Source organism: Lonchura striata, chromosome 3 (assembly GCF_050655825.1).
Source record: "Lonchura striata isolate lonStrDom1 chromosome 3, ASM5065582v1, whole genome shotgun sequence".
NCBI classification, from domain to species: Eukaryota; Metazoa; Chordata; class Aves; order Passeriformes; family Estrildidae; genus Lonchura; species Lonchura striata.
Genome location: NC_140705.1, coordinates 33,725,735 through 33,751,700, shown reverse-complemented (window position 1 = coordinate 33,751,700; position 25,966 = coordinate 33,725,735). Strand labels below are relative to the sequence as shown.

The 25,966-nt window shown below is 40.1% G+C and overlaps 1 protein-coding gene across 4 annotated transcripts; it reads right to left on the bottom strand.

Annotated features, from left to right (window-relative positions):
- Positions 1-2,544: 2,544 nt before the first annotated feature.
- Positions 2,545-19,618, bottom strand: TPBG (trophoblast glycoprotein). Of its 4 annotated transcripts, XR_014953655.1 has the most exons (3): positions 19,031-19,119; positions 13,365-13,425; positions 2,545-2,678 (listed from the first exon to the last, which is right to left on the bottom strand). XR_014953655.1 is itself a non-coding variant. In XM_085574782.1 (2 exons), exons 1-2 carry the CDS (start codon positions 19,373-19,375, stop codon positions 17,341-17,343), a joined length of 1,317 nt encoding a protein of 438 aa, XP_085430908.1. In that variant the 5' UTR covers positions 19,376-19,618; the 3' UTR covers positions 14,274-17,340. The 4 variants fall into 4 exon arrangements, 3 of the variants coding, with proteins under 3 accessions (XP_085430908.1, XP_077638445.2, XP_031360353.3); XM_085574782.1 differs by lacking the exons at positions 2,545-2,678; positions 13,365-13,425; positions 19,031-19,119 and adding exons at positions 14,274-18,616; positions 19,335-19,618; XM_077782319.2 differs by lacking the exons at positions 2,545-2,678; positions 13,365-13,425 and adding an exon at positions 14,522-18,616 and having other exon boundaries at positions 19,031-19,147.
- Between the last annotated feature and the right edge of the window lie 6,348 nt (positions 19,619-25,966).

Here is a 25,966-nt window from a genome sequence, read left to right as displayed (position 1 = left end):
TATCAAATACTCTAAATGCTTGTGTAGAATATGTCAGTAGGCTCTACACTTGAAACGTGAGGTTTTGTCTGGTAGTTGCAAAGTTCTACTCAGTTTGAAACTCAGAGATGGCTGTATATCATGAAGTTTGAAAAACATTTTTAACAGAGCACCTTAACATAGCATTCCCTGTTTTAAATGGGAATTACTGTTTCTGTGTATATTATTGCTTTGAAATATTTTAGTTTGTAGAAACGACCAAGGAAGTTGCTAACAAAAAAGACCTAAAACATGATAATTACTGCTAACTTTCTCTGCTTGCCCCTTTCTTCACAGTGTATTTCTTCCAGCAAAACACTGCAACAAAATGGAAAAGTTGAACCTTCCCCTCTGGAAGCCTTTTAAAAGGGAGTCTATACGTGTTTTATATTGCATCTCAGGGTATTATGGTACTTCCCCAGGAGGCCAAGTGTTCAATAGGCAACCATCAAAGTGCTGTAGGTTAGATACCTGCGTCCTCATTTACCTGCATGATCATGGCATCCCTTACACTAACCACCAGTAATGAGTGGCAAGGAGAGTAATATATTTGGCTGCATGAACACCTCTCTTGGAGATAATTATACTGGCAAATGAAGCAATCTTTCTGTCACTGGTATTTTTCTACATCTTGCTGCTGCTGATCAGCATGAAGAGCCTTTACAGAGAGCTCCCATTTCCATCTTAAGGGGCCTTTTTCCATGGTTATTTTTTTTTAAAAGAAAAAAGTTTCATAAATATGTGAACCTTCTCTTTTCCTTGAAGATCTATCATTGACCCTCTCTCTTTACAGCCACAAAAATACTAGTGTTTTTTTATCAAAATGGCCAAGGACATTAGGCATTGATCAGGCATTAAAAGAAAAAGATTTTTTTTAATTTTTTTTTTTTTTTGGTTAATTTTAATGTTTTACCTCTGGCTATACTGAGAGTGACACCATAGCTCTTCCTTGAGCAAAAAGAGAATTCTGAGTGAGCCTACAGAGTTTACGTACCTGCTTGCCTACCATGCAACTGGAGGAATGTGTAGCAAAGAAGTCAACTCATGTTGACTAAGCCTAAAAATTCCATCTGGAAAGCCCAGGACTGCCACATCTCCATGTGATCCCAATAGGCAGCTTTCCACCTCATGTGAGACCTAATTGTGCAGCACAACCTCCAGACCCTGTTCCCTCTCACTCCTGCCACATTAGGCTCTATGCTGATATTTTTATTGTCAAAAAACCTACAAACAATTACACTGTAGAGGGCTAGGACAGATTTTGGCCATGATATTTGCAACCCATGACAGTCCATAAGGAACAGAATGGCCTGAAATGCATTGTGGATACAGCTGTGATTATTGTAAGGAGAACTTTCACTGCTTGGAAAGCCACATGTACAAAGTAATTTGATACTACCGTTCAAATTTTAATACGATTTGTTAAACTTCAGAATTAACATCTACAGCTATTAATGGGGACAGTTTCCATCTCTTGAAAATACCACCAGAAACTCTTCTCTCTGAATCTGAAGGTGACCTTTGTAACTGTAGAGTTGAGGTATTAATGAAAGCTAATTCATTAACTAATTAATGGAAGCTAATTATGCCAGAGCTTAAAAGGAGTTATGGAACTACGTATTGTGTTTGTATTACTGCATTAAACATTGAGCTGTGACTAGTGTAAACAAGCTTAGGTCACCAGACTATAGGCAGCTCTTTTTGATGAAAAATGAAATGCAATAAATTTCTCCATCCCGGTATAATTTCTTTACTAAGGTTAGATTTAATGAACAAACTTTGTCTAAAAGAAAACATATAGATGATTAATAATAGTTTCATATTATATAAATAAAAATGTAGCTTTTACAGATTCCTTTAATAATTACTTTGCAAATACTACCAGTGAAAAATTCAATGAGAATGCATTTTAATGAACTGTATTTTATAGCATGAAGTACTGTTTCACTGCTTCATAAAAACATCTTTTATACATAAACAATATAGAACTGGTGTGATTATTTTAATGAAGAAGGCCAACTTTAGCACTACTAAATAATTATACTGAAAATTGTGCTGATTGCCAAAGCTCAACTGGAGTTGAAGCTGGCCAGAGCTGTAGGGGAAAATAAAAGAGATTTTTCAAATATATTAATGGCAACAGGCAGTGTAAAAATAACATCAGCTCATTACAGAGTGAGGATGGTCACCCCACAAACCCAGACACAGACAAGGCACAGGTGTTTAATGAATTCTTTGCCCCTCTCCTCAACATGGATGATGGACCAAGAGGCTCTCAGTGCCCTGAGCTGGAGGTTCACGGCTGCAAGAATGATCAAATAAAAGCTGACCCTGAAACTGTGTGGGATCTGCTGCCCCAACTAGATTCCTGCAAATCTATGGGATTCATCCAATAATCTTCAAAGAGGTGGCTGATGTCATCCTAAAGGCCCTCTCAATGATTTTTCAGCAGTCTTGGAAATCTGGAGAGGTCCCAACTGACAGGAAGCTATAGAGTGTATGATCTAGCAGTTCACTGGACTATTGGACCAAACACCTCCCTCTCTGCACGAGGAAGAAGGAAAGTTCTTACCTGAAAGGTACCTTCCAGAAGGGACAATTCTTGTATTTCCAAGCCATGGAGGGCGCAAAGAGCCATACTGTGGTTTTAACTGGCAGATCTGCTTAGGGAACAGTCAAAGTTATTTGGCTTTAGACATTTAGGAAGCTGATGTCTCCATGACCTTAGAAACCTGTGAGCATTCTCCAACCTTTCCCCTTTCGCCCCTGCCCTACAAGATCCTGTGCCACAGACCTCCTGCTTAATTGTTCAGCCACTTCCTTCAAAAGACAGCAAAAAGATGTGTCTATAGGAGCAAATCTGGGGGGAAACTCCAGTCACAGGAAGGACTTGCCCAAGGGAACAGCTTGGCAAGCAGGTCCTCATAGTTGCTTGAATTAGTTTGCCTGTTTCCTGAGCCAACAGGTAAAATAACTGCAAACTGCATTACATGTTCTCTAAGTCACAATGTCCTAGAACTATTTCAGTCTTTCCTAAAGGGTTGTATGTATAATTACATATATCTGACATATAAATAAGAAAGTAAATTTTTGTCATAATTTGATGAGCAAATCATATTAGCTTTGGTGATGGACTTTTTAAGGATATTTAGGGGGTTTTAAGGGTATTTATTTACAAGATAAATCTTGGGCTTTACCAGGGCCTTTGGGTGATATAAAAGTCTCAAAATTTGACATAAATCACATCATAAAAGAAGTGTACTAGTCTAATTTTACTGATATAGTAATAACTATTTGGTTTAGCAGCTCTTTGTATTAAACATCTTTTCTAGAGATGAGTTAGAAAAAATTTGAGACAAATCACAATCTGCTCTCAGAACAGATGTAAGTCAATCAGCTGTCTCTCCAAGCCTTTCTCTCCACTCATGAATTAAAAATTGTCATTGATGCAACATGATCAGAACAGAATGTAGCTGAGCTATTTCAAGGAATTGGAGGCACAGTGTCCAAAGAAAGTACATCTACTTGTTTTCCTTCGGAGCGGAATCAAAATTTACAAGACACAAAACACTTGGGAAAACTATCCTCTACTTCCTGCTGCAGTGTGTTAAGGTTCTTTTCCTTGTAAAAACAATGCATTACTTTGTGAATGAGTTGCTCAGAAGTTCAGGACATGCTTATTTTGCTGGCCAGGAATATAAATAGTTTGCTCAGAGAAATCACTTGCTTGAAATACTGGATACACATTCCTAAGCTCTCAGCTACTTTCAGATACTACACATGCAGCTCCCACTGAAGCTGATTAATTACAGCTCCATACACAGACTCAGACCTTGGGAAGTTCAGCTCTTTCGAGAAGGGTAATGTAAGGTGGCCAGGTGGAAAAAACCAGAGGAATGGAGCAGCTGAGCACCTGCCTTCCTCAAATGCCTGCTTACAAGGGCTGCTGTGCACTCAAAAGAGTTCAGTTCCAGCAGAGGATAAATATTTGTTACAGCTAACAGACATCTTTGCATAAAATTAGCACATTTGGAAGCATGTGAAAGAAAATAAATGAAAGAGAAGCAGCGCAGTGTTTATGTTACTTTGATACAAACACTTCAAAGCAAACTAGCCACAGTCCTTATGACTGACTGGGCCAGAGCATCCCTCAGAGGTTTCTGCAAATTCTCTTGCACAGACCTTTTTATCAATTTATTTATTAAAAGAAAGCTCATGATAGGGTTCACAGCTGTCTTCCTCCACAGGGAATTTGCTATGAGGACAGGTGCTGTGCTGAGGGACTGGGCACACACTGGCTGGGCTTTGACAAGGAGCCCTGGGCAGGCACTGATGATATTCACAGCAGCATGGATTTCAACAGAAAACCTGCTCCTGGTAAAATCTAAATAATCTGAGATTATTTCACCCTCTTTCACTGCAGTCTTTTTACAACCTAATTCTTGTTCACTAAATAGGATGTCCCTTTTCAATTATTTTTGTATAAGAGAATCTCCTGTGTTAAATTTTCAATATTCTTTTAAGGAATTGTTATGGCAAAAAAGAAGGCATCTTTCTGCTGTTGTTGCTGTAGCCTTGAAAGAGGCAGTCTCTCTGACAGAGAAAATTCTCTTGCAGAGAGTTCTGTATTGCCACAGCTAGAATTCTCATGCACAAAGCAATGTACTTTAAGCCAATTTGTGAATCTCTGCATTACATTGGAGGTTTCTCCCCAGTTTAGCATGCAGCATTTAGCTGTTTTAAGAGTTTTTAGACCTGTCTCAAATCTCCTCCTAGAAGAATCTCTTTCCTGGCAAAGCCCTCTTATCATGTTAAGTACTTTTTACCCAAAGGTAGTATTTAGTCTATGGTAAGTATTGAAGGAGGAGGCCTTGGCATTTGTGGGATTTGTAACACTATTCCAAAAGAACTGGTGGTGTTAAAGCAATAAATGTTACTGGAGAACTAGGAAAGGAAGTTATCTGCACAGCATTACCAATTGTAGCATTTGGATGCTCCTGACAGATAGTAGTGACCCAGTGTACTAGGCAATGTGGAAACACAGAACAGAGTACTCCCTCCTCCAAAAAGTTCACCAAAAAAATGTCGCCAGGTGGCCAAGAAGGCCAATGTCATCCTGGTCTGTATCAGCAATGGTGTGGCCAGCAGGACCAGGGCAGTGATTGTCCTCCTGTACTCAGCGGTGGTGATGCCACACCTTGAGTGCTGTGTTCACTTCTGAGCTCCTTTACTACAAGAAGGACATGGAGGTGCTGGAGTTCAGAGAAGGGCAACAGAGCTGGAGAAGGGTCTGGAGTACACATCCTATAAGGAGTGGCTGAGGGAGCTGCATGTATTTAGTCTGGAGAACAGAAGGTTCATGGGTGACCTTATCATTCTGTTTAACCCTCTGAAAGGAGGGTGGAGTCAGGTGGAGGTCAGCCTTTTCTCCCAGGCAACCATCAACAGGACAAGAGGAAATGGCCTCAAACCACACTAAGGCAGATTCAGGTTGGACATGAGGAAGAATTTCTTCACTGCAAGTGTTGTTAAGAATTGAAATGCACTGCCCAGGGAAGTATTCAGGATATAACTGAACATGGGACTCAGTGGTACGGTTTAGTTATCATGGTGGTGTTTGGTCAAAAGCTGGACTCAATGACCTTGGAGGCCTTTTCCAAACATAGATCTTAGAATCTATGATTCTCTGATGTCATGTTTCTAAAAATATTGTTCCTAATGTAGGCAGAACACTTACCTATTCCTCCTTTAAAATACTTTATTGTTGAGTCATAAATTTGACCTCCACAAACTCCTCATTTTTGCACTATCACAAGTTCTGCTTTGTATTATCCACTAATAAAAATAAAGTTTCAAATGAAAGACAGGTCAACCCTGTCTTTTCCCTCCCTTTTTCAAAGGCAGCCCTCTCTGTTACTACTTTGTGCTAATAGGAAACTGGCAACCGATGGGCCAAAGAGAGCTGCCTGAGTACTTAGCACAAATTACACCTTAGACTACTTTTTCTGTCACTGTTGGAACTCTGCCTTCCCAAGCAAATCTAAATTATCTATTATTATAAAGAACAATTTATCCCCAGGTCTTGAGGAATTACCTCTGAAGCTCCTTTTCTCCTTGTTGGAATGCCCCAGATCACACTGCAGATCATACATTTTTGTGACTTTGGAGTAAGGATGGAGGTCTAGTCCTCCTCTGCAATCAGTTTGGTTTATGTCTCTTTGCCAGTACAAAACAGCCACCAAGCCAGGATAACTGGCCACAAAAGGATTACTGGCAGTGTAGAGAGACCAGATGCAAGAAGTCAAAGAGCTGTAGCGTGATGCCCCACACAACCTCCTTCACTGTAATGGGTCTGGAGACCTGCGAGGTGTTGCTCTAATGGGAAGGCCTCTCTCCTTTAGAGCCCAGAAAATGGACAGTCCAGGACAAAAGCAACACTGGATCTTACACCACCTTTCACAGAAGTGCCTTCACTCTCCTACCCCATTTGGAGATTCTTTCACGTTAGAGAAGCAGGATGTGACACCTGCACAATGTACCTGCCATACTGATGCTCTCTCACAATGCACAAACACCCACTCTCCCGCTGACAAATTGTATCATCTCTTGGTAATTATCCTGTCAGTGTTTTGACAAGAAAATTCAAGAATATCCCAGTCCCTTGCTCTTTTTTCTCTGAAGGCATACCGTCAAAAAGATGCAGATTTTAAGGAGAAAAAAAGTGTCAAAATATTGGCAGCATCCTCATGCTGAAGGAGCAATAAAAACAAAGTGAAGTCAAGGGAGTATTTTGTGTTAAACTATTCACCCAAGATAGGCTTATGTTTGACTGTTTTACAAGTTACAGAATTCTAAGCTACTCAGAAGACTTAATAAATGCTAAAAATTGCCATGCTAGCCTGAACCATCATTCCTGTTATCAAAAGTGTTTATTGCAAAGCTTACTGCAATAATTAGTTCTAAACTAGTAGATGCTATTTCTTTTATCTAAAAAAGTGAACAAAATATAAATAGCAATAATTTCAATTAGCATTACTTGCAAAAGACTGCACATGAGATAAAACTGAAATATTGTTTTTCAGCAAGAATAGCATGGCCTGTATATAAGAAATGTGTGTTTTTGTAAATATCAAATATGCAAGAATTCTAAAATGTATTATGTAAATGTGCATGTACATATATAAAAATGCATGTACATAAAAATATTGAAAATGCAAAAAATGTATTTTATTATTTGTGTCATTATGAGGTGAAGATATGAAGAGCAAAATGGTATTGACATGTTTCCCCTCATCCTTTAAAGCCAGTAAGAGCAATTCACAAGCTAACTAAGTTGCATGTGCATTACCAATTTACCTTGTATTCTTCGCTCAACTGCAAAGCTCAGATCAGCACATGCTAAATTTTGGCTGATGTAGACAAGACATTAAAACTAACTGTGAGCTGCAAATATTGTTTATCAGGAAGGTAAGAGGATGACATTAATGTCCTTTTAGCTGGATGGTTGGACACTGCTCAGTCAGAACAATACGAGCTACAGGAGAAGGAGAGAGAGAAGAGAGGAGAAAAAAAGAGAAAGAAGAGGGGAGAGAGAAAGGGAAGGGGAGAGTTCACAGGGTACTATGATGCCCACATTTGAGAGCTTAGCAGGATCCTTAGGAAGGGAGTTTACTTATTATGACATACTTTAAAAACTTATTTAATTGGTAGGATCTTTACTCATTTTTTCATTGTTTCTAAGCAATCATTTTCCTGTGGATTCCATCATCGTACTGAATTTATGCACAGCTGACCTTCTAGTTCCTGATGCAAAACATAATTTTAAGAGTATTTATCATATTCCTTTGTAAAGATGAACTTCTAGGACTAAATTGAAGAGGAGAAGAATGTCCCTAACATTTTCTTCTAAAGCAGACAAAAGGCTTATTGCATGGGAGACAAAACTTTCTCCAAGCAGCAGGCTTTGCAAATGAATACTCATCCGGGAATTAGGGAATATCATAAAGCAAATCCACCTTAAGTGCAAGATGCTTTACCTTGCTTATGCCTTCTCTCAGAAACGTAAGGCAAGAGAATGCATACAGTATCCCTCAGCCAGTGTGCACTTCCCTTGGGAGGGAAGGAGAGAACAACAAGCACTTCATGCATTACTGGAAGGCATAGAGTGCTGTGTAAAAAGTACAGGAAAAAATGTATAGCACATTCTGGCACTGGTACTTTCTGGTGACCTAGATTAAATGTTAATGCATGAATTAGTTCTGGCATCAACAACACAAAACCCTGAATAAACCTAAATAACCTTAAACTTATGAAAGAAACCATACTATCTTCTACTACTGCATCACTATTACTTCACATCCTTCTTCAGTAAATATTAAAAGGACAGTCATTACAGGAGATTTTTGGCTCTACCATCTTCTCTTCTTAAACACTTTGTTCTGTTGAAGGTTTTCCCTTTTCTACTTCTTCCTTTCACATGGCAGAGTAATGGAAAATAAAACTGGGAGGGATCTCAGTAGCACTGATGTACTATCCATTGATCCCCTTGTACTGAATATACCCTCTGTAAATGTATGTGTTTTCTAGTTGAATGTATAACAATAAATAAATATGTGAGGCAAATATATTTCTGTGACCAACATTTCTTGAATTCTCATCAACAATAAGATCTCTAAATATAATTATTTTGAGAGATGATATTTTTGTCTATTAATTTGATTTACATCAGCCAGTTCTTGTTTACTTCAATTTTCCTTCTAAACCACAGGGCAGACATGCAGGTTGTGAATTAGTATATAACTTGTATACAAAAAACCCTAGAATTGGATATGGTGCTTCACACCTATATAAGAAACCTTTTGGATATACTATATTCCACATCAACTGCTAAATGCTAAGCATAGTTTGTATAGCTCTCTACAGTGACTAATACTCAGTTTTGAGTCCTTTCCTGCCAGTTAAAATGATTCTAGCTGGTGAAAGCACTAGTACCATCCACTCTAAGCTGGTGCACCACTGCATCATCTGTGTGTGTTTGAAATAGGTCACTTCAATTCACGTTACTCAGTGTCATTTATCAAATCCTATCTCCTATCTCTGTGATTTTGATCAGAAAAAATTGCTAAAACTACAAAATATAGAGAGCTTTATTAAGAACAACAGTAACCCCTACTGGATTGCGATTGTCTCCCTGGAAACCTAGGAGAAAAAAACCACCTTGCACTGCTTTGTGAAAAAGGCATAGTCCGCATAACTATGGTGAAGAACGAGTTATTTCTCTGCTTGCAATAAATTTCTGTGTCATCATTTCCTGGATTAAATTGGAAATCCTGCTGAATTTACACTCGAGCTTGCTGAAAGACATCTGTTCCTCACAAACTCAAATTCAGAGCATTTTTTTTTTTGTATTTACAGATAAGTTATGAAACCAGGCATATGCCAGCTAGTTTTTCCTATGTTAAAAATTACAAATACTAGAATATATTTCTTTATATGCTTGAAAATAAAGGGATTTCACATATGATTAATAATACAAACAAATTACCACAATCTGCTGAATGCATGTCCTAAACTCATCCGGGTCCTGTTTGTCCAGATCAGAGTGTGTGTGGAGCTATAGGGAGGAGAAATCGGAGCAGAGGTACCACAAGCTATTGTATCAGAAACCTCACAGGCTCGTTAAACAGCATTACATCAGTATCACAAATTCAGCATTCCATCCCTTTCTGCACATGTAGTGTTTCTGACAAATGAAGAATATGTTAGCAGAGCTATTTTCAGTGACATTTTACTATCCTGTCAGAAAAGTTCAAGCACTGTTTCTGCAAGCTTTTTTCAAGACTATCATCTCAGAATAACATCTTGTTCGTAACTGGAATTGGAATCAGAGAGTTCCTCTGGGCTACCACAGAACTTTTTAGTATGCTGAAAAGCTAAACATAAACGGACAAACAGCAAAAAGGAAAACCTGAATGAAAGACTGGCAACAAATACAGCCTTAATAATAATCTGCATAATTATTGAATATTTGATTTTATGTATTACTTGTTTCAAATTCAAAGGAATTCTGCCTTTGCTTACTAATGTGAAGTAATCAAGTTTGGTCACAAAGGTGAACGATAAAAGTAATCTGAATTAGGGATGATTGAATAAACTAGAGAAGAGGAAAGATATTCTGGTAGGTGGTGTTACAGAGATCTCAATTTGAGAAATTACAGAGAGAGCCAAGACTGGAGAATTTTAAGCATTCTTGCAAGTATTTATATTTTCTCTCGAGTGTATACCAGACATACACCTTTTCACATTGAAAATTGTTTTTTTCTGCATTTTGTTCAATTTACCTTAAAAAGAAAAAAAGTGTAATTTTCCAAATGGTGTTCAAGGATGCTTGAAAATGAAGCCCCTTTAAGCTACTTTGAGAGCAGAACCCCAGACTTTGGAAGATCTTGACCACTCAGCACCAGTTTTTGTTAAGTTGTTGCTAATAGTCACACTAGGTGTGCAGCAATATGAATCATGTCTTATGTGCTTCTCAGAGGCATAGCCACTCCCTTCAGGCATTTAGGTCCCCTTTCCAATCTGTGAAAAAAACAAATCCTATGCTAGCCAACAGAATGTTGGACAGGAGAGATGGTGTACCTTGGATTCTACTCCTCTTCTGTCCCCTCTAGTTTTGCATTATATAAATATATTTATACATGTATGTGTGTGTATGCAAAATGCTTCTGTGAACACATAAAATAAAAATTCTTGTCTTCTGATGTTCAAGAGATCTTAGTCCCTTCCAGGCTAACTAAAGCACCCACCTCTGCAAAGATGGAACTAGAAAATCAGTGGGGTAAAACCCCTGACTGAAATATATTTAAATGTGTAACTATCTGTAGGATCCAGTTATTGCTTGTTTATGAGCTATTAATGAGAATTAATGAAGACACCTACCTGAAGAATAAAACTGTTAATGTAATAGCTTCTTCTTTTTCCATCTTCAGAAGCAGCTTAAATTACTCAAATGCTCTAATGTAGTGTCACTTCATTATTGCTTACAGTATTCTGGCAGTAAATGTTATTTTTTCTTATTTTGCTGTTTCACTACCATTACTTGATGAAATATACAGCGAATTATGTTGAGATGTCTATTTGACTTTTGATAATGTCCATTTGACATAGGAGTCAAATCTATACATGTTGTATAAATTTATTGCATACATGCCCATGACATCACACAAAGCTACCCTGGGCTATGGCACAGAAGGGAAATTCTACTGGAACAAATGGAATACCTGAAGCAGACTGCAGCCAGATACTAAGACAGTTCAGTTCTGTGACAAAACTTAGGACAGATCAATCTACCATGTGTAAAGCCAAACATCCTTCTGTGTTAGCTGTTCTAAGAATGAGAAAAAAAGAGTAACAGCAATCAAGTTAGACACAAAACTAAGTTATGAGCTATGTTTCTGGGACAATCCCAAAAAATTGTTCCTATCTAACAAAATTTTGGACATCTGTATTAGCTGTTTATGAGAAGATAAACTACCATTCTTCCCTTTGATTTGCATGAGGTTGCAATATAAAAAAATTCATTAAAAGAAGTTGCAGGAATGAGTTTGTCAACTGAATGCTTTTTTGTACCACTCTGGTTTTCACCTGTTTTCTCTGTTTCAGCAGCATTTTTACTTAATAGTTCCATCAGTAATAAAAGTGCCTTTATATTTCACTATGTAAATATGTATTTGGAGACTTTAAAACACAGTCTGATCCGGTAATGAAAAAGATGAAAATACATTACTGTTAAATTTAGAATTGGCACCTAGCTTGAAAATTAATACCACTTATATTATGACCAAAAAAGCTACCAAATTAGGTCTGAAATAACAAGAACAATTGAAACACAATCTCTTATATTTACTGGCCCAATTTCTTTCTAAGTAAATAAATCAGGCCAACTATAGACCTTGCTTTTTCACTATTCTACCATGCAAATTCATAGCCCAACCATCAATTTGGGCTAAAAGGAATACAACTACATTTTCAGTAAAGACCTCAATATCTGTAAGGATTTATGGTAATAAAATAAACAGAATTAACATATAGCATTTATAAGCAATCTAGTATTTTATTGGGTTTTCCTCAAGAATGTTTTTTAATTACGAAGCCAAACTTCAATCAGAAAAAGTTACAGCTGTTTCTTGCACGTCTAAAATTTCTGTAACAGTGAAACATTCTAGAACACAAGATTTCTAGCATTTTCATCACCGTATGTACTGAAATATTGCTAATTTATTCAGATGCTTTCATGCATAATTACTAGAAACACAAATCTGTTATTCTGTTAGTCTATCATCAGATAGGAAAAGCTATCTAGTGAATACTTTGAAATATGTAACTAATTGCAAATATTAAATTATTAACTATACCACAGATATGCTGTCTAAAGTACTGGTTTAATTTCCTTAATAGTTTGCTTTTTCTATTTAGGCTAACATTGGGAATGCAAAGACTGATTTCAAGCTTTGCCTACGCAACAGATGACTTCTGGCACAGCAAGGTTTTCCAAGGATGTGACAACACATAAATTGTAACACAGTTGAGAAAGTGAAAGTCCTTTTTAAGGACATAGTTACACTGCAAACCTGTATTCTTCCTTCTGAAGGCTTGGTAGGGCTTTTTTCAACGTGGGAGAGAAGGGCTGTTAGGTTTATTGTGTTGGTATAAAGCATCACTTTTCTGCTACTGCTGTATTGACTTGGGAGGCTAACAGAGTACACTTACTTCTGTATCACCAAAGGACCCTCAGCTCCCACGTGGTTTGTCTCTTTTCTGAGTGAAGTATCTGATAAATGCTTCACTCTCCAAATGTTCTGCTTTCTATTTCCCCTGGTTTTTTTTATTGGGTTTTTATTGTTTGATTACAAGCCAAGGTCTTTTCCCCTTGTAAGCAGCATATTTGCAAAAAATAAAGGATTATTAAGTTATAAGCCTGATCTGGTCATTATTAAATCAGCAGGCACTGAATTAAATTCAATTTTCTATTATATTCCACAAAAAACTCACAGTGGAAACACCTGCCCTGCAAATATTGCAAGATGGGATGCCACTTGTTAACAAAATGTTTCTATTTATAGCAACAGGAAGAAATTAGAGCTGAACCTATAAAAATGAACAGAACATAATGGGCAGATTCAATCAGGAATTGTTCCTGCCATAGCATTGTGACTTCCAGTGCTGACCCATTATGAAGACGGGTTTCTTTTACAAGTCTCTGTTTCCTTTACAAGTTTCTCCCTTCCACTTTCTCTCATAGAATATAAATGTCATTTAGAAGCTTGAAACCAAAACATTTTTCTTACCAAATGCTATTTTCCTTCATCATATGCTGAGAATGAATGGTTCTTCTTGAACATTCAGCTGCTAAAGAGAAAGAAAAAGTGTGTATCAAATTTTCATTCTGTCCACTTTGACAAAGGCTCTTTTCCACATTAAGGCTTAAAGAGAAATAAAGATGCTAAACCTCAAAATATTGGTGCAGTCAGACTGATTTCTCTACCTGTGCAGATTCATGATACACTTTTTAATGGATTTTTTGAGAAAATGAGGCAAAAAAAAATTATGCAGATGCAGAAAGACGAGTATACCACAGGGAAAATGCTAGAAGAATAATGAGAGTTGAGAACCTAGTGCAGTCATATTTTGAATAATTTGCCATGTCTGTTTTCAGTGACATCTCAGTCAACAACAGAATGTGGGTCTGAACAGACTGCTCTGCTTGCTGCCATGTCACTGGGGACTGTCACCAGTGCTTAAAAAGTAAATTACCCTGAATGAAAAGATTTAAAGCAGTTGTTGCAAAACTTCAAACCACTTTCTGGATGTCAGAATTACTGGTAATATCATGCCTTGGCAAAATAAAAATTATCTAATAAAATAAAAATGATCTAATTTAAAGCTACTTTGGTTAATGGAGGATTTGGGGAATTTTTTTACCTGGCAACATCACTTATCCAAAGTGTTTTAATAAAATATATTATAAAACTATGTCAATTCCTTGTGCTATTTTTCTAACAAATTTATAAGATTATTACAACTAAAACTACCTTTAACAAAGCAGCTAAACCTTGGAAAAATGATCCTTTCTGCTTCTTAGCTGTGCAGCCTTTCATGAAGATTTACCCACTACTTTAGTCTGGATGTTTTTCAGTGACAACTATGTCACGCAGAACTTAGAGGATTTATGTACACAAAACACATTTTAGAGGCACTTAGAACTACATGTGTTTTATTGAAGAATGAATGAATAAGCTGCTTTGGAAATAGCCAATCTGAAGTAGTCAATTGGAATCTCAGGTATCAAAGCAGAGTAGGATTATAAAATGTGCTTCAGAAGAACGTTGAAACTAATTTTTTTTAAACTGTTTAGTTTTTTAACCATATTCTGTAGTAGTGTGGGAGCTACTTTTATGTATCTTCTGAGTACCACTGTTAATTATTTTGTAAAAGAAAAGCAAAACAAATTTCAAACACTGTTTATGGAAGGGAATTTAAGATCAAATAATGCATTGTACAAAACACCAAAGCATTCACTGCTGGTCAGACACTGTAGGGGAACATCATCCAACACAACACTGACACATGCTAAATGTTACATCCTAATAAATACACAAAGTAAGCAAATGACAAAAAATATTTTAAAGTAGCGGTCACAAGATCTCTAATAATTTTCTATTACATTGACTAAGATACAAAAATCATAGTAATAATAATCTTTAGAATAATATGTATAGTAACCGTAACAACAGTTACACTTGCCCACTATATGAATACTTGCTCCATTGGTGAGAGACTGAAATTAAAGTCATTGCCTGTCGTTACACAGCTCTACAAATGCACGGCTGTTACATTAACACATCACGGATAATTGCTTTTACTGTAGTTACTTTAAAGTATCTGTTAACAAAACTCAGGAAATTGCCCAAGAAATGGCTTGATTTGCACATATTTTATCTATTATATTACAGGAGCATCCTAAGCAAGGATGATGCTCTACTCCTCTTGGCACTGTACAGGTAAGTGTAAATTGATAATCTCCAGAATAATGGATACAACAAAGCACACTGCGTAGCTACTGTAAATTCCAGCTTCTTACATAACCTATCTGATGTATACCAAGTATGAAGGGTTTGCATAGTGGCAACAGTAATAGTTCTTCACAGACGTTTTCACACTATGTTTATAATATGGGCAGTTAATATTCAGATGGGCAGCCTGCTTTATAAGAATCCACAAATTTAATTCATATGTCGTTAACCAGATATTGCTCATACATTTAAATTACAGCAGGAGAAATATGCTATCACTTATTTCACATTAATTGCAAATATATTGATTTACAAAACAATAGTTGTACTGAATATTCATTATTTTTTTACTTTTAAGGGTAAATGCACGTAAGTACATAAAAAACATCACTGGTGTCAAAGAAATCCAATTTAAAGCAATAGAAAATTATTCAAAAGCAAGTTGTGCTACTTGCTTTGTCTGAAGTTGCAAGATGAAAAACACTTGTGAATAATAGTGATGCCCAAAATAGATTATATTTCTTCCTATACTTTAAACACTATTTTATATTTGAGCTCTTACCAAATGTATACATCTATGAGAAACAGTCACTTTTGAGAGCAAAAAGAATTAGCCAGCATTTCGTAAAATTTGAGAGATGCTCAAGAGCTTCAAGTAACAGTGACCATGGAAAAAGCTCCACAGATGAACTGGTATATATCAAGTCACATCACACTTTTACAGCTGGTGTATTTTTTTTTTCATTAAGAAACCATAAATATATTAGAAAAAGTGCAATAATTATTGGCAGCCACAGCAAGGTTCTTGCTAACCTTTCTATATGTGGTCAGAGTTGCATTTTAAATTAGGCATTCTGAAGGGTTCTTTTGCATGCTCTATCTATTTACAAGAAAATGCATTCCCAAGCAAGTAGCAAGCAAGTGAAGTTATCATACTGAAGTGCACCTGTTAAATGCATTAAGGTAAATGTAAAGTTCTATCAAGTTACTGGATGTAAATCACTACAGAACTTCACAGGTACCAAGACCTTAAATAAGAAACAGCAATCTAATAAATGCTGTAGTGATGCACAAGCTTAGAGCTTCCTGATTGCACGACTGAGCTGCATTTAATTTAGTTCAGGATACATAAGTACGGTTTTTTTATAATAAGCCATTCCATTCAAGTAAAATTTTCTTTAACTTATGTACTCCACAATTTCATTTGGCTGTTTTTTTAATTTGGTAGAGAAGACCTTATGAAAATTCTATTAGCTTGTACCTTCCCAGGAAAGTAGACCCTAGCATCTGTCTTGACATTATGCAGCTGCTTTCAGAGAGCAGTCTGAGGGGTTTGTGCCAAGTGAAACTGCTCCCGTCGCTTAATCTCAGTGTAATTAAGCTCAGTGTAATTCTCCTAGCACATATCACAAAATTGTCAAACATTTATGGCTCTAAGCTACACATTCGTATAAATTTTTATTCATATTTCTACTGCAGGGCTATTACTTCTGAGACTATTCACATTCTTAGATGTCCATACTTTTCTCATTGAACAGCAAACACGACAGCTCTTGTAAGACTGTTTATTGAATTTAACAGTTCAGACTGAGTTTAGATGGAGTTTAGATGCAGTTTGTATAAAAAATTCTGTCAAGTCACGTAAACTGCAATCAAAAATAACTAAAAAATAGTAAGAGACTTACTTAGATCATATATGTCCTAACATGTAAAACTATACTGTATTTGTGCATGCTTGCTATTTGATTTCCTTCTGAAGAGCTGTTAAAAGGAGTTTGTTTGGTTTTTAAAATCTCAAGATAGTCTATGAAATGTAATCATCGCATCTCAATTCAGATATACAAGATCAAAACTGGCACAGAGGAACATAACATTTTTTTTCCCAAAAAGTTGAGGCAGCTTTTGTTGGATGGTGTCTGCATCAGCAAACGTTTATAAACTCTGGTGGCTTTGGATCATCATAAAGAATCCTTTTTTCTTTTGACATCTTGAAAAAAAATTTCCCACAAGTGCAGACAGGTAAGGAGGAAAAAAAGTAGCAGCTTGTTTCCTACACACAGCTGAACGCCATGCTCAGCAGCCCAGTATCTCAAAACAAAAATTAACTTGACATCACAGGGAAGCATATCCCCCTCAAGTTACAAGCATGTCTGAGACTTTTCAGGGGAGATGGAAGCAAGCACGAGGGTAAAGCATAGGTCTACTCTTCATGCATAGGTACTTTGCACTGCCCTGCATCCAGGGCATTTTGTCAGACATCCGAGTTGGAGCTGAGGTTTGTTAACCTGGGGTCTGCATTGATCTCATATCTGTAGTGGTAGCCCTCCATGTGATCCCTACAGGCATCTCTGATGTTGTGCATCCACTTTTTGATTCCTTTTCGGTTCAAGTACAAAACTAGGAGAAATATGGCCCCAATGAGAGCTAAAACTATCCCCAGGAAGACGTATGAAGTCTGTAGCTGGGAAGGCAGGTCTACGGGCACAGAGCAGTTCAGGTCCGAGCCATTGATCTTCAGCAGGGCTTTGCCCAACATCTTGTCGGGCGAGGCACAGGTCAGGGCTTCTTTGCCCTCCACCTGGTCGCTCTCTTTAAGCCAGGTCACCAGGTCCTCGATGGCACAGTCACAGACCCAGGTGTTGCGGCGCAGGACGATGTGCCGGAGCGCGGGCAGGCTGCGGAACTGGGCCAGGGTGTTGTTCCCCAGCACACCCAGGGAGTTGTCGCTGAGGTTGAGGCTCTGCAGCTGGCCCAGTCCCTGAAAAGAGACATTTCGCAGGCCCACCAGGGAGTTGTTGCTGAGGTCGAGCTGCCGCAGGGCCGGCAGGGCAGTGAACATGCCGGCGGGCAGCAGCAGCAGCTCGTTGTCGGCCAGCTCCAGGCGGCTGAGGTTGCGCAGGGCCCCGGACTGCAGCAGGGCGGCCAGGCTGAGCAGGACGCTGTGGTTGCGCAGGGCCCCGCGGAGGGCCAGCTCCTCCAGCGGGCTGCCGCCCTCCCCGAAGGCCTGCGGGCTGAAGGAGGCCAGCGCGTTGCCGCTGAGGTCCAGCTGCCGCAGGGCGGGCAGGGCGAGGGAGCCGGCCTCCACGGTCCGCAGGTGGTTGCCGCTGAGGTTGAGGGAAGCGAGGTCGGGCAGGCGCTGGGCGGGGAAGGCGCCGGCCGGCAGGTCGGTCAGGGGGTTGCCGGTGATGAAGAGGCTGCGCACGTAGGGCGGCAGGTCGGGGGGCACCGCCGTCAGGTTCCTGTTCACGCACTTCACCGTCCTGGCCGGCTCCGAGCACTCGCAGAGGGCCGGGCAGCCGCCGGGCTGCGCCGAGCCGCAGCGCAGCAGGACGGGCAGCAGCAGCCCCAGGCAGAGCGCGCCGCGCCCCGGCATCGCGCCCGGCCCGGCCCCGCACGCAACTTTTCCCTCCGGGCGCCTCCGGCTGCGGACGGCGCGGCGAGGCGGGGGCCGGCTCCGGGCAGCCCTTTCTTCGGGGGCAGGCGTTTCCCCTCGGGGGCTGGCTCCGCTCCGCTTCCCGCAGCGAGACCTGCGGCAAGGAAGGAAAGGGAGACGGCAGCGGCGGGGCGGCGCGGCTCCTCTTGCCCGCGCCCACCCGCCCTCCCTCGACCCGCGTCTCGTCCCCCGCCCCCGATACGCGGCTCTCCCGGGTGGCCCCGGCCCCGCGGCAGAGCGGGAGAACACGCGGAGGAACAAGTTTTCGCCTACTTCCAGCTCACGCCGCCAGCTTCCCACCCGCCCGTCGACTCCACGGGCGTAGCACGGAGAGGAAGAGGAGGGTCTGATCCGCCACCGCCCACCGTGTCCCGCGGCTTCCCACCTGCCGTCCCTGCCCCGGGGCTCTTCCCCTCCGCTCCGCGCCGCGGCCGCTACAAACTCCCGCCCCCAAAACCCACCGCGGAGCGCAGCGAAGCCCAGCCCGGTCCCGGACCCCGTCCCTCACCTCCCGCCCCTGGTACAGAACAAACTCCGCCGCAGTTCGCCGCCGACTGCCCCCAGCCCTGCCGCCAACTCCGCGCCCACCCTCGCCGCGCCTGGCCCTGCCTCCGCTGGCAGGAGAAACCAAGCGCCGCCCGGCCAGGGGGAGCCGCCGCCCGCGCCCCGCCCGGCTCCCGCCCGCCGCCCCCGCGCTCCAGCTCGGCCGCCGCTGCTCGGCTCGGCGGCCTCGCCCGGGAGCCCGCGGGAGGGTCTGCTCGGCGTCCCGTCCCCCTCGTTCCCCGGCCCAGGTGGTGCTGCCGGAGACTCACCTTGCCGCCGAGCGGGGCTGCGCCATGTGGAGCCGCGCCATGCGGGGCTTCAGCTCGGCTCCCCGGGCGCGGAGCGGGTCCCGCCCGGCTCTCGAAGGGAGAGCCCCGCGCTGCGCTCCCCGCCTCGCAGCGCCGTACTTGTGCCTGCCCCGCCGCGGCTGCCGGGCGCCGCTCCCCGCGGTTTCCACGATGGGCGCGCTCAGACCAGCGGCAGGATGGGGAATCCCGGCGGGTTTCGAGCGCGGGGTGCCGTGCCGGCTGCTGGCGGCCGCTGCCCCCGCCCGCCTACCCAGGGATCGTGTTTCGGGAGAGGAGGGAACTACAGCAACCACAAAATACACCGAGTGAGTTCCAAAGCTAGAGAAAAAAAAAAAAAAAAAAAAAAAATCCCAAACCAAAATAACACCAAAACTACACTTAAACCCACCGGGAACTTTAGAGGTCCTAAAATATATAATAATAGTGATTTTTAAGAAAATAAATGGACCTGCAAATCCACAACTCCAGATTGAGATTTAAACTTTATTATGGTGAGGAAAAGCCTGTTAAGTACCCGTCTGCGTGTAAAACCTTTACCAGCTTCGGTCGCTGCGATTGTCCCAGAACCGTCCTGGCAGGGCTGAACAACCCGGGTGTAACAAAGTCTGGTTTGCAACCGACTAACTCCCTTACCTTACCCTACAGAGGGGGTATTTGAGGAAGTCGTGAATGGTGTGAGTTGCCGTGCGGGCTCTCTTTGGCCGCTGGTCCCTAGAAAGTGATTCAGATCATTAAATAACACCTAATTGACACAAAAGATCCACCAGCGTATACAAATTAACAGTTTCAGCAATGTGAAACAGAAAGTTTTGGGCGATGACTCTTTTGGGCTTTCCTTATCCTTCTGTTCACTGCCTACACAAGATTTCCTTCATCTCGTATGTCAGAGTTACATTCTGCTCTCCTGATAAACTATGTTCCTTTTTTTTTTTTTTTTTTTTTTTTTTGGTAGAGTCAGCAGGAATCTCAGAGCTGCCAAAAGCCATAAGGGAAATGAAGAGATGAATCCAGTATGAAGTATTGATAAAATCAGCCCCAGAATCTGGAGAAGAGTGAATTAAAACACCGTTTTCTGTAGGATCGTTCTCCTCTCGCTAGCCTGACAGTGGGTGTTACGATGCAGCAAAGTCTGGGGCTGGGGTGACAGGCAAGGGCTGTCCAGCTGAAAGAGCAACACGCTCTTGACATGAAGATTATGGCGAAAAAAAATATGCAGCGGCTGAAGTAATAGTGATACAAATGAGATCTTGGACTCACAAGCAGTTCCAGAACTTTGGGAAGTTATTGCTTTGATGTTGGGTGAGAAAAACAGTGGCATTACACTGCAGGAATTTTAGTTGTTTGAGAGGTTGTTGACATGCCTCTTAGCATAGTGCTCAGGAAAAATAGATAGGTAAAGATATCCTGCAATTTGTTCTCCTAATCTATGAAAATTCTTTGAAAAAGTTAAATACCCCTGACCCCAAACTGTCCAACTAGACAACAGTAAAATTCAGTGACCAATAAATAGTTTCCATTAGGAGATGGCCTTTGAAAATAGGTAACTGAATATATTATCAAAAATAAATCATACAAAAAAAACCTAAATCAGCATAACCATAACCACCTTTTATAAAATGTTTAGATACAATGTCATTTTGAATTAAATAATAAAATTAAGAGCAATTACGCTGATCTGCTCATTGTCCTGACCAGTTTTCCTAGCAGTCTGGGCTCTTCCTGACTGTCTAGATGGGACTGTGCCTCTTGTCCTTCACAGCAGGTTAGCTCTTTGGGCAGGGGACATGGTTTCTTTCCATCTCTGTGAAGTGCTCTCTGACAGGTGCTTGAATGTGCTGCAGTAATGCAAATAATAGATAACAAGTATTTTCCTATTCTTTCCTATTATTCCAGCAGTAAATTGTACCTGCTAAACCTGCTTAAGCTTGCAAGAGGAAGAAAAATACTTGTAATCTGATTTATTTTCTTCTTGTTTAAATAAATCAACTTTTCTTAGAGGCATACTCTGAAAAAAAAAAATATGGTATTTTCTGGTGAATTCATCTATAGTAAGTGGGTTTCCTTGATGTGTTTGTAATATATACTAGGAAAATGAAAAAAACCCAACTGGATGTGTTTTCAGGTCTGTTTTGGCTATCATGATTGATTGATTTATGAATTTGCATTGCACAGCCCATAGAATCTCATATCATAGTTTTTGCATAAAGGTTATGCAAAACTTCTGCCTGGGCTGAAGCACAGGATTAAAAAATATATTGTCATGGCTAAAGGATGCAATCTGGAAGTTAATTTACCATTAGGAAACTGTTCCTGTGGCTGGTATTTCCATGGGTTGACTGAGAAGCTCATGTTAAAGAGTGTGAGGGTTGAGACAATGCTTGAGTCTGCTGCTCCAGGCTGAGGCTGGATGACATGCTGGTCATTGGAATAATGAAGAAAACATCTGAAGCTTGCTTCATGTGATAGTCATGAGATCTGCTTGCTTTTGAAACTCAGTACTCCAGTAATTCACCTTCCACAATATGAAAACCTATGTAAGGGGCTGCAGAGTCATGGGGATAATCTCTGATAACTGCATTATTTGACAATTTTGGTCTTGCTATTCCCCTTTTAAGGCTCTCAGCTTAGAAAGGAATAAAGTATCACTTGTAGATGCTTCTGTCCTTAGGAAAATCTGAAAGATTATTTTAGATACTGAAATTTAAGGCTGTTAATTAAGCTCATTGAGATGGATTCCATTCTAAATAATCTTCTCAATGCCCACTTGGACAGATACTAAGCAATGCTGAATATCTTTTCTGAGTGGCCTGACTGCAGCTGATGTCCAAGGAGTTGGAATAATTTGGGGTAAGATTCCGTGCACTAGTGGCAATTTTTTAAAAATTTTATTTATCAACAGGGAGATTTTTGTTTCATCTGTGAAATGTCTCTACATTGCTTCAACATTGCATGAAGATATTTAGCACTTCATAGGAAGTGACTTTGGAAGGGTATTTATAATGTGCTAAAGATAATAAACCAAGTGAGCAATTGCACATAGACCAGAGTTCTTTTCTTCTACCAAAAATATCTTCCCACAAAAGCTGCAAGTTCCGTCTGTTTCCTCACATAGAGAGATCCAACAGGTTCTCCAAGGGACCCATGTTTCCCTTGAGGATTGGCTTCCTTTGAACAAACACCATCAGAATCCTTAAGATTGTGTCATAAAACTACTTAGGTAACCAAATGTTGCCTCAAATTCTTGTTTGAATTTTATTCAGCATTCACATGTTCACAGCCATAAATATTCAGGCTCCAGTTTTCTTTATAGGTGCACTTAAATTCATGTGATAGTTTTTGATTGAAGTTGTACAGAAGACAATCTTCAAGGAATCTATATTTGCATTTTCTTGTATGCTTTCCAATTTTTTATATTGAAAAAATGAAAGTTAATTTAATGCAGAGAATGCTGATTTTCAATAGTGTGTAAACATATTAAAGTTTGCCAGAACTAACAGAAAAAAATATTTTAGCCAAAAATAACCTTTTCTGAGGGTCTTTAAATATGTTAATTGGGTGTCAGTGCACTGTTTTAAGTTCTGGAGACTCCTGCATGCTTATCTGGGAATAGAGGGGACCACAGAAGACAGAGTGCCCTCATCTGAATACAAGCAATGCTGAAAACTGCTGAAACTGAAGATGGACTCTTCAGCTTGTCCCCAGCTTTCCCAGTAGTGTTTTATTGTTAAAACCTTTTACTCAAATGAGAAAGAAGCAATGGTGACTTCCTCCAGCAAAACCAACTACCAGACCTGGAGTCAGGAATTGCTGTATTCCAGATGCACACTGTGTGCTTATCCCTCTGCCCGTACTCCAGTTTGACATGTTTTGACATGCAGAGTATCTGCAACATGAGCCATGATGAATAGCTGCTTACAAGTTCATCACAATATAACTGAGAATTTAACATGCTTAAACAGGCCAGGCTAAATTTTTAATCATGCTTTTACTCTTTCTTTGCTCAGAAACAATGCATGACTTTAAAGATATCTTTAATGAACTCCTATATGGATTTTTAAATGGTAATTTCTTTTTCATTATTGTAATTTTAAGTATGTAAATTTAGTCTTAGACCTAGGCTATTTTCCAAATAAATGCTACTTAGAGTAAATCACTACAGTGAGTAAAACTCTTCCGTCTACAAAATAAGCCTTCTGATTTTAGTCCTTTTTGAATGACATGCTTTTTGATTACTCCTTATTACTCTGATTCACAATGCAGGGTGGATGATATGAGTAGGCTTCAGCTGGAAAGTGTATTTGTGTCCTCTTGGGATGTCAATCTAGATGTCTGAAGGCAAACCTGGGAAATTGGCTGAGCAGATTATTTGTTGGATAGCAGTGCTCTGGGCCATGGTGACCTGCCTTGCTACACACAGTCACTCCCAGCTGATGCTGTACTCAAAATCCTGTTTTTTGGCCAACTGGCAATATTGTCTTCATTACAGTGTGTAAAGAAGGTACCATGTTGTATTGAGGTGCTGGGTTCCAGTTCACATTTGCTCATGCTTTCTAGAGGACTCCTAAAGGAGTTGGAGCAGTCCCTGAGCTATAGTGGAGAAAGGAAGGGAGAGCTGAAATACACTGTTTTCTTCTTCATCTCCGAAAAGCAGAAACCCAGATCTTCAGGGAATTTGGGCCAATGTGTTCCTCACACTTCTCTCAACAGTCCCACTCATTCCTCACTCTGCAGGCAGCGCTGTGCCAAGGTTTTGCAGCTGCTCATGGTGCCAAGGGTGTTTCCTGGTTTGCCCTTGCTTCCCTGACAAGTAAGGGTGGCTGACTCCAGCACTCAGGGTTGTGGGAGCTCTAACCACAGAGGACAGAGCAAGTTGGGAGTATTTCCATGGAAAGCCTTTTTCATGAAAACATTTTCATCTGTTGAAAATGGAAGTCTTTGTAGGGAAGAGTTGAATTTTACTAATTTCCCATTAAAGAAAAAACAAAAAAAACAACCAAAGAAAGGCATATGAAAAGCTCAGCAGATTTGAGAACATATGCGGTTTGATTCTCCCCTGTCTTACACATCGTGTCATTGTTTACAATCTGACAAAGCAGACTTAAAATGCAACCTCTCTGCCTGGGTATAATTCTCCTTCACAAGTAGAGAACACAATATTAAAAAGTTTGGTGAATCAGCCTCCTGCTTCTTTTCCTTTATGATTGTTGATCATTTGTTACCTGCATTTGACCACTGTGACACATGTAGGTTTATAGAATCCTCTTCCACTGAATTCTTCTTGTTTTGCTTTGCCTTGCCATCCTTCTCCAGCTTTAGCTCAAGACTTTGCATCTTTCTGGGTTACTACATCTGAAATGTTTTGAAAGGAATGCATTCTTGGAGATTTGAAGAGGGTTGGAGGAACAAGGGATACAGTGATTTTATTTTGTGGAGGTGGCATATTCTGTCAACAAAGGAGAAAGATGATAGCTTCCTGACCCTTTAGCATTGATGACTACACCTGAAACCCTGTATTCCATTCTGGCATCCTATGACTGGAAAAAATGGTAAGAAATAGAGAAGAAAGAGAGAAAGAGAAAGAAAGAAAGAAAAAGAAAGAAAGAAAGAAAGAAAGAAAGAAAGAAAGAAAGAAAGAAAGAAAGAAAGAAAGAAAGAAAGAAAGAAAGAAAGAAAGAAAGAAAGAAGGAAAGAAAGAAAGAAAAAGAAAGAAAGTGATTTGGAGGCTAGATGTATGCTGACTTACATGGAAATACTAAAATAAATTTTAAAAGTTTAGGCAAAGACTTGCTCAGGGAAAAAGGCTACAAAAGATACCTCTGTTTCAAAACAGAGAGCTAGTTGTAGAAGAGGGGAGCTAGTTGTAGTACTTCAAGGTGGGTAGGGGTGATAGGATGATATTCAGGAAATAAAAATGCAAGCTCAGTATAAAAAGTAAACTTGCCTATGCTATAGAATTCTGCCCTTAGTACACTGTATTAGTGGTAGCTTACTGTACCTTGTTAAAGAAAGTACTTCAGAATTCATAGTAAGCTCCCTGTGCTACAATCAGCTGAATGAACTGCTTATATTTCTGTCATGCCTGAAAAGAGTCTCAAATATCACAATGGCTGGTGGGTATATGTGAATCTATCTGTATGAAAGACAACTCTTTTTTTTTTTCCTGATTTCTTGTAATTTTGGGAATCTCATTCCATCAGTTCATGGCTATGAACACTATTTTTTGCTATTACTTCAATCCAAGAACCTCTCACTAGAGTCCAATCTTTATGTACCTTGGAAATTCTGTATCTATCAGTCAGTCCACTATGGTGACAGATGAAAAGGTAAAAGGGAACTAATGTGGTAAATTAGTGTTTTTAAGGAATGCATTCTTAAATTTTTCCTTCTCTGTTTTCATGATGTTACAGCCAAGAATCACAAGATTTTCTGCAATTATATGTAGAACATATAATTGTAGTCTGTTCTGGCATTCTTTTTCCAATAAAATTAAAGTCCGGATCAAAAGACCTCAGCTTTCTTTGGCCAAATTTGCATGCTTAAAAATATGCTAGCTGTAATGATTAATTGTAATAGTGAAGCATGATGCATGTCAT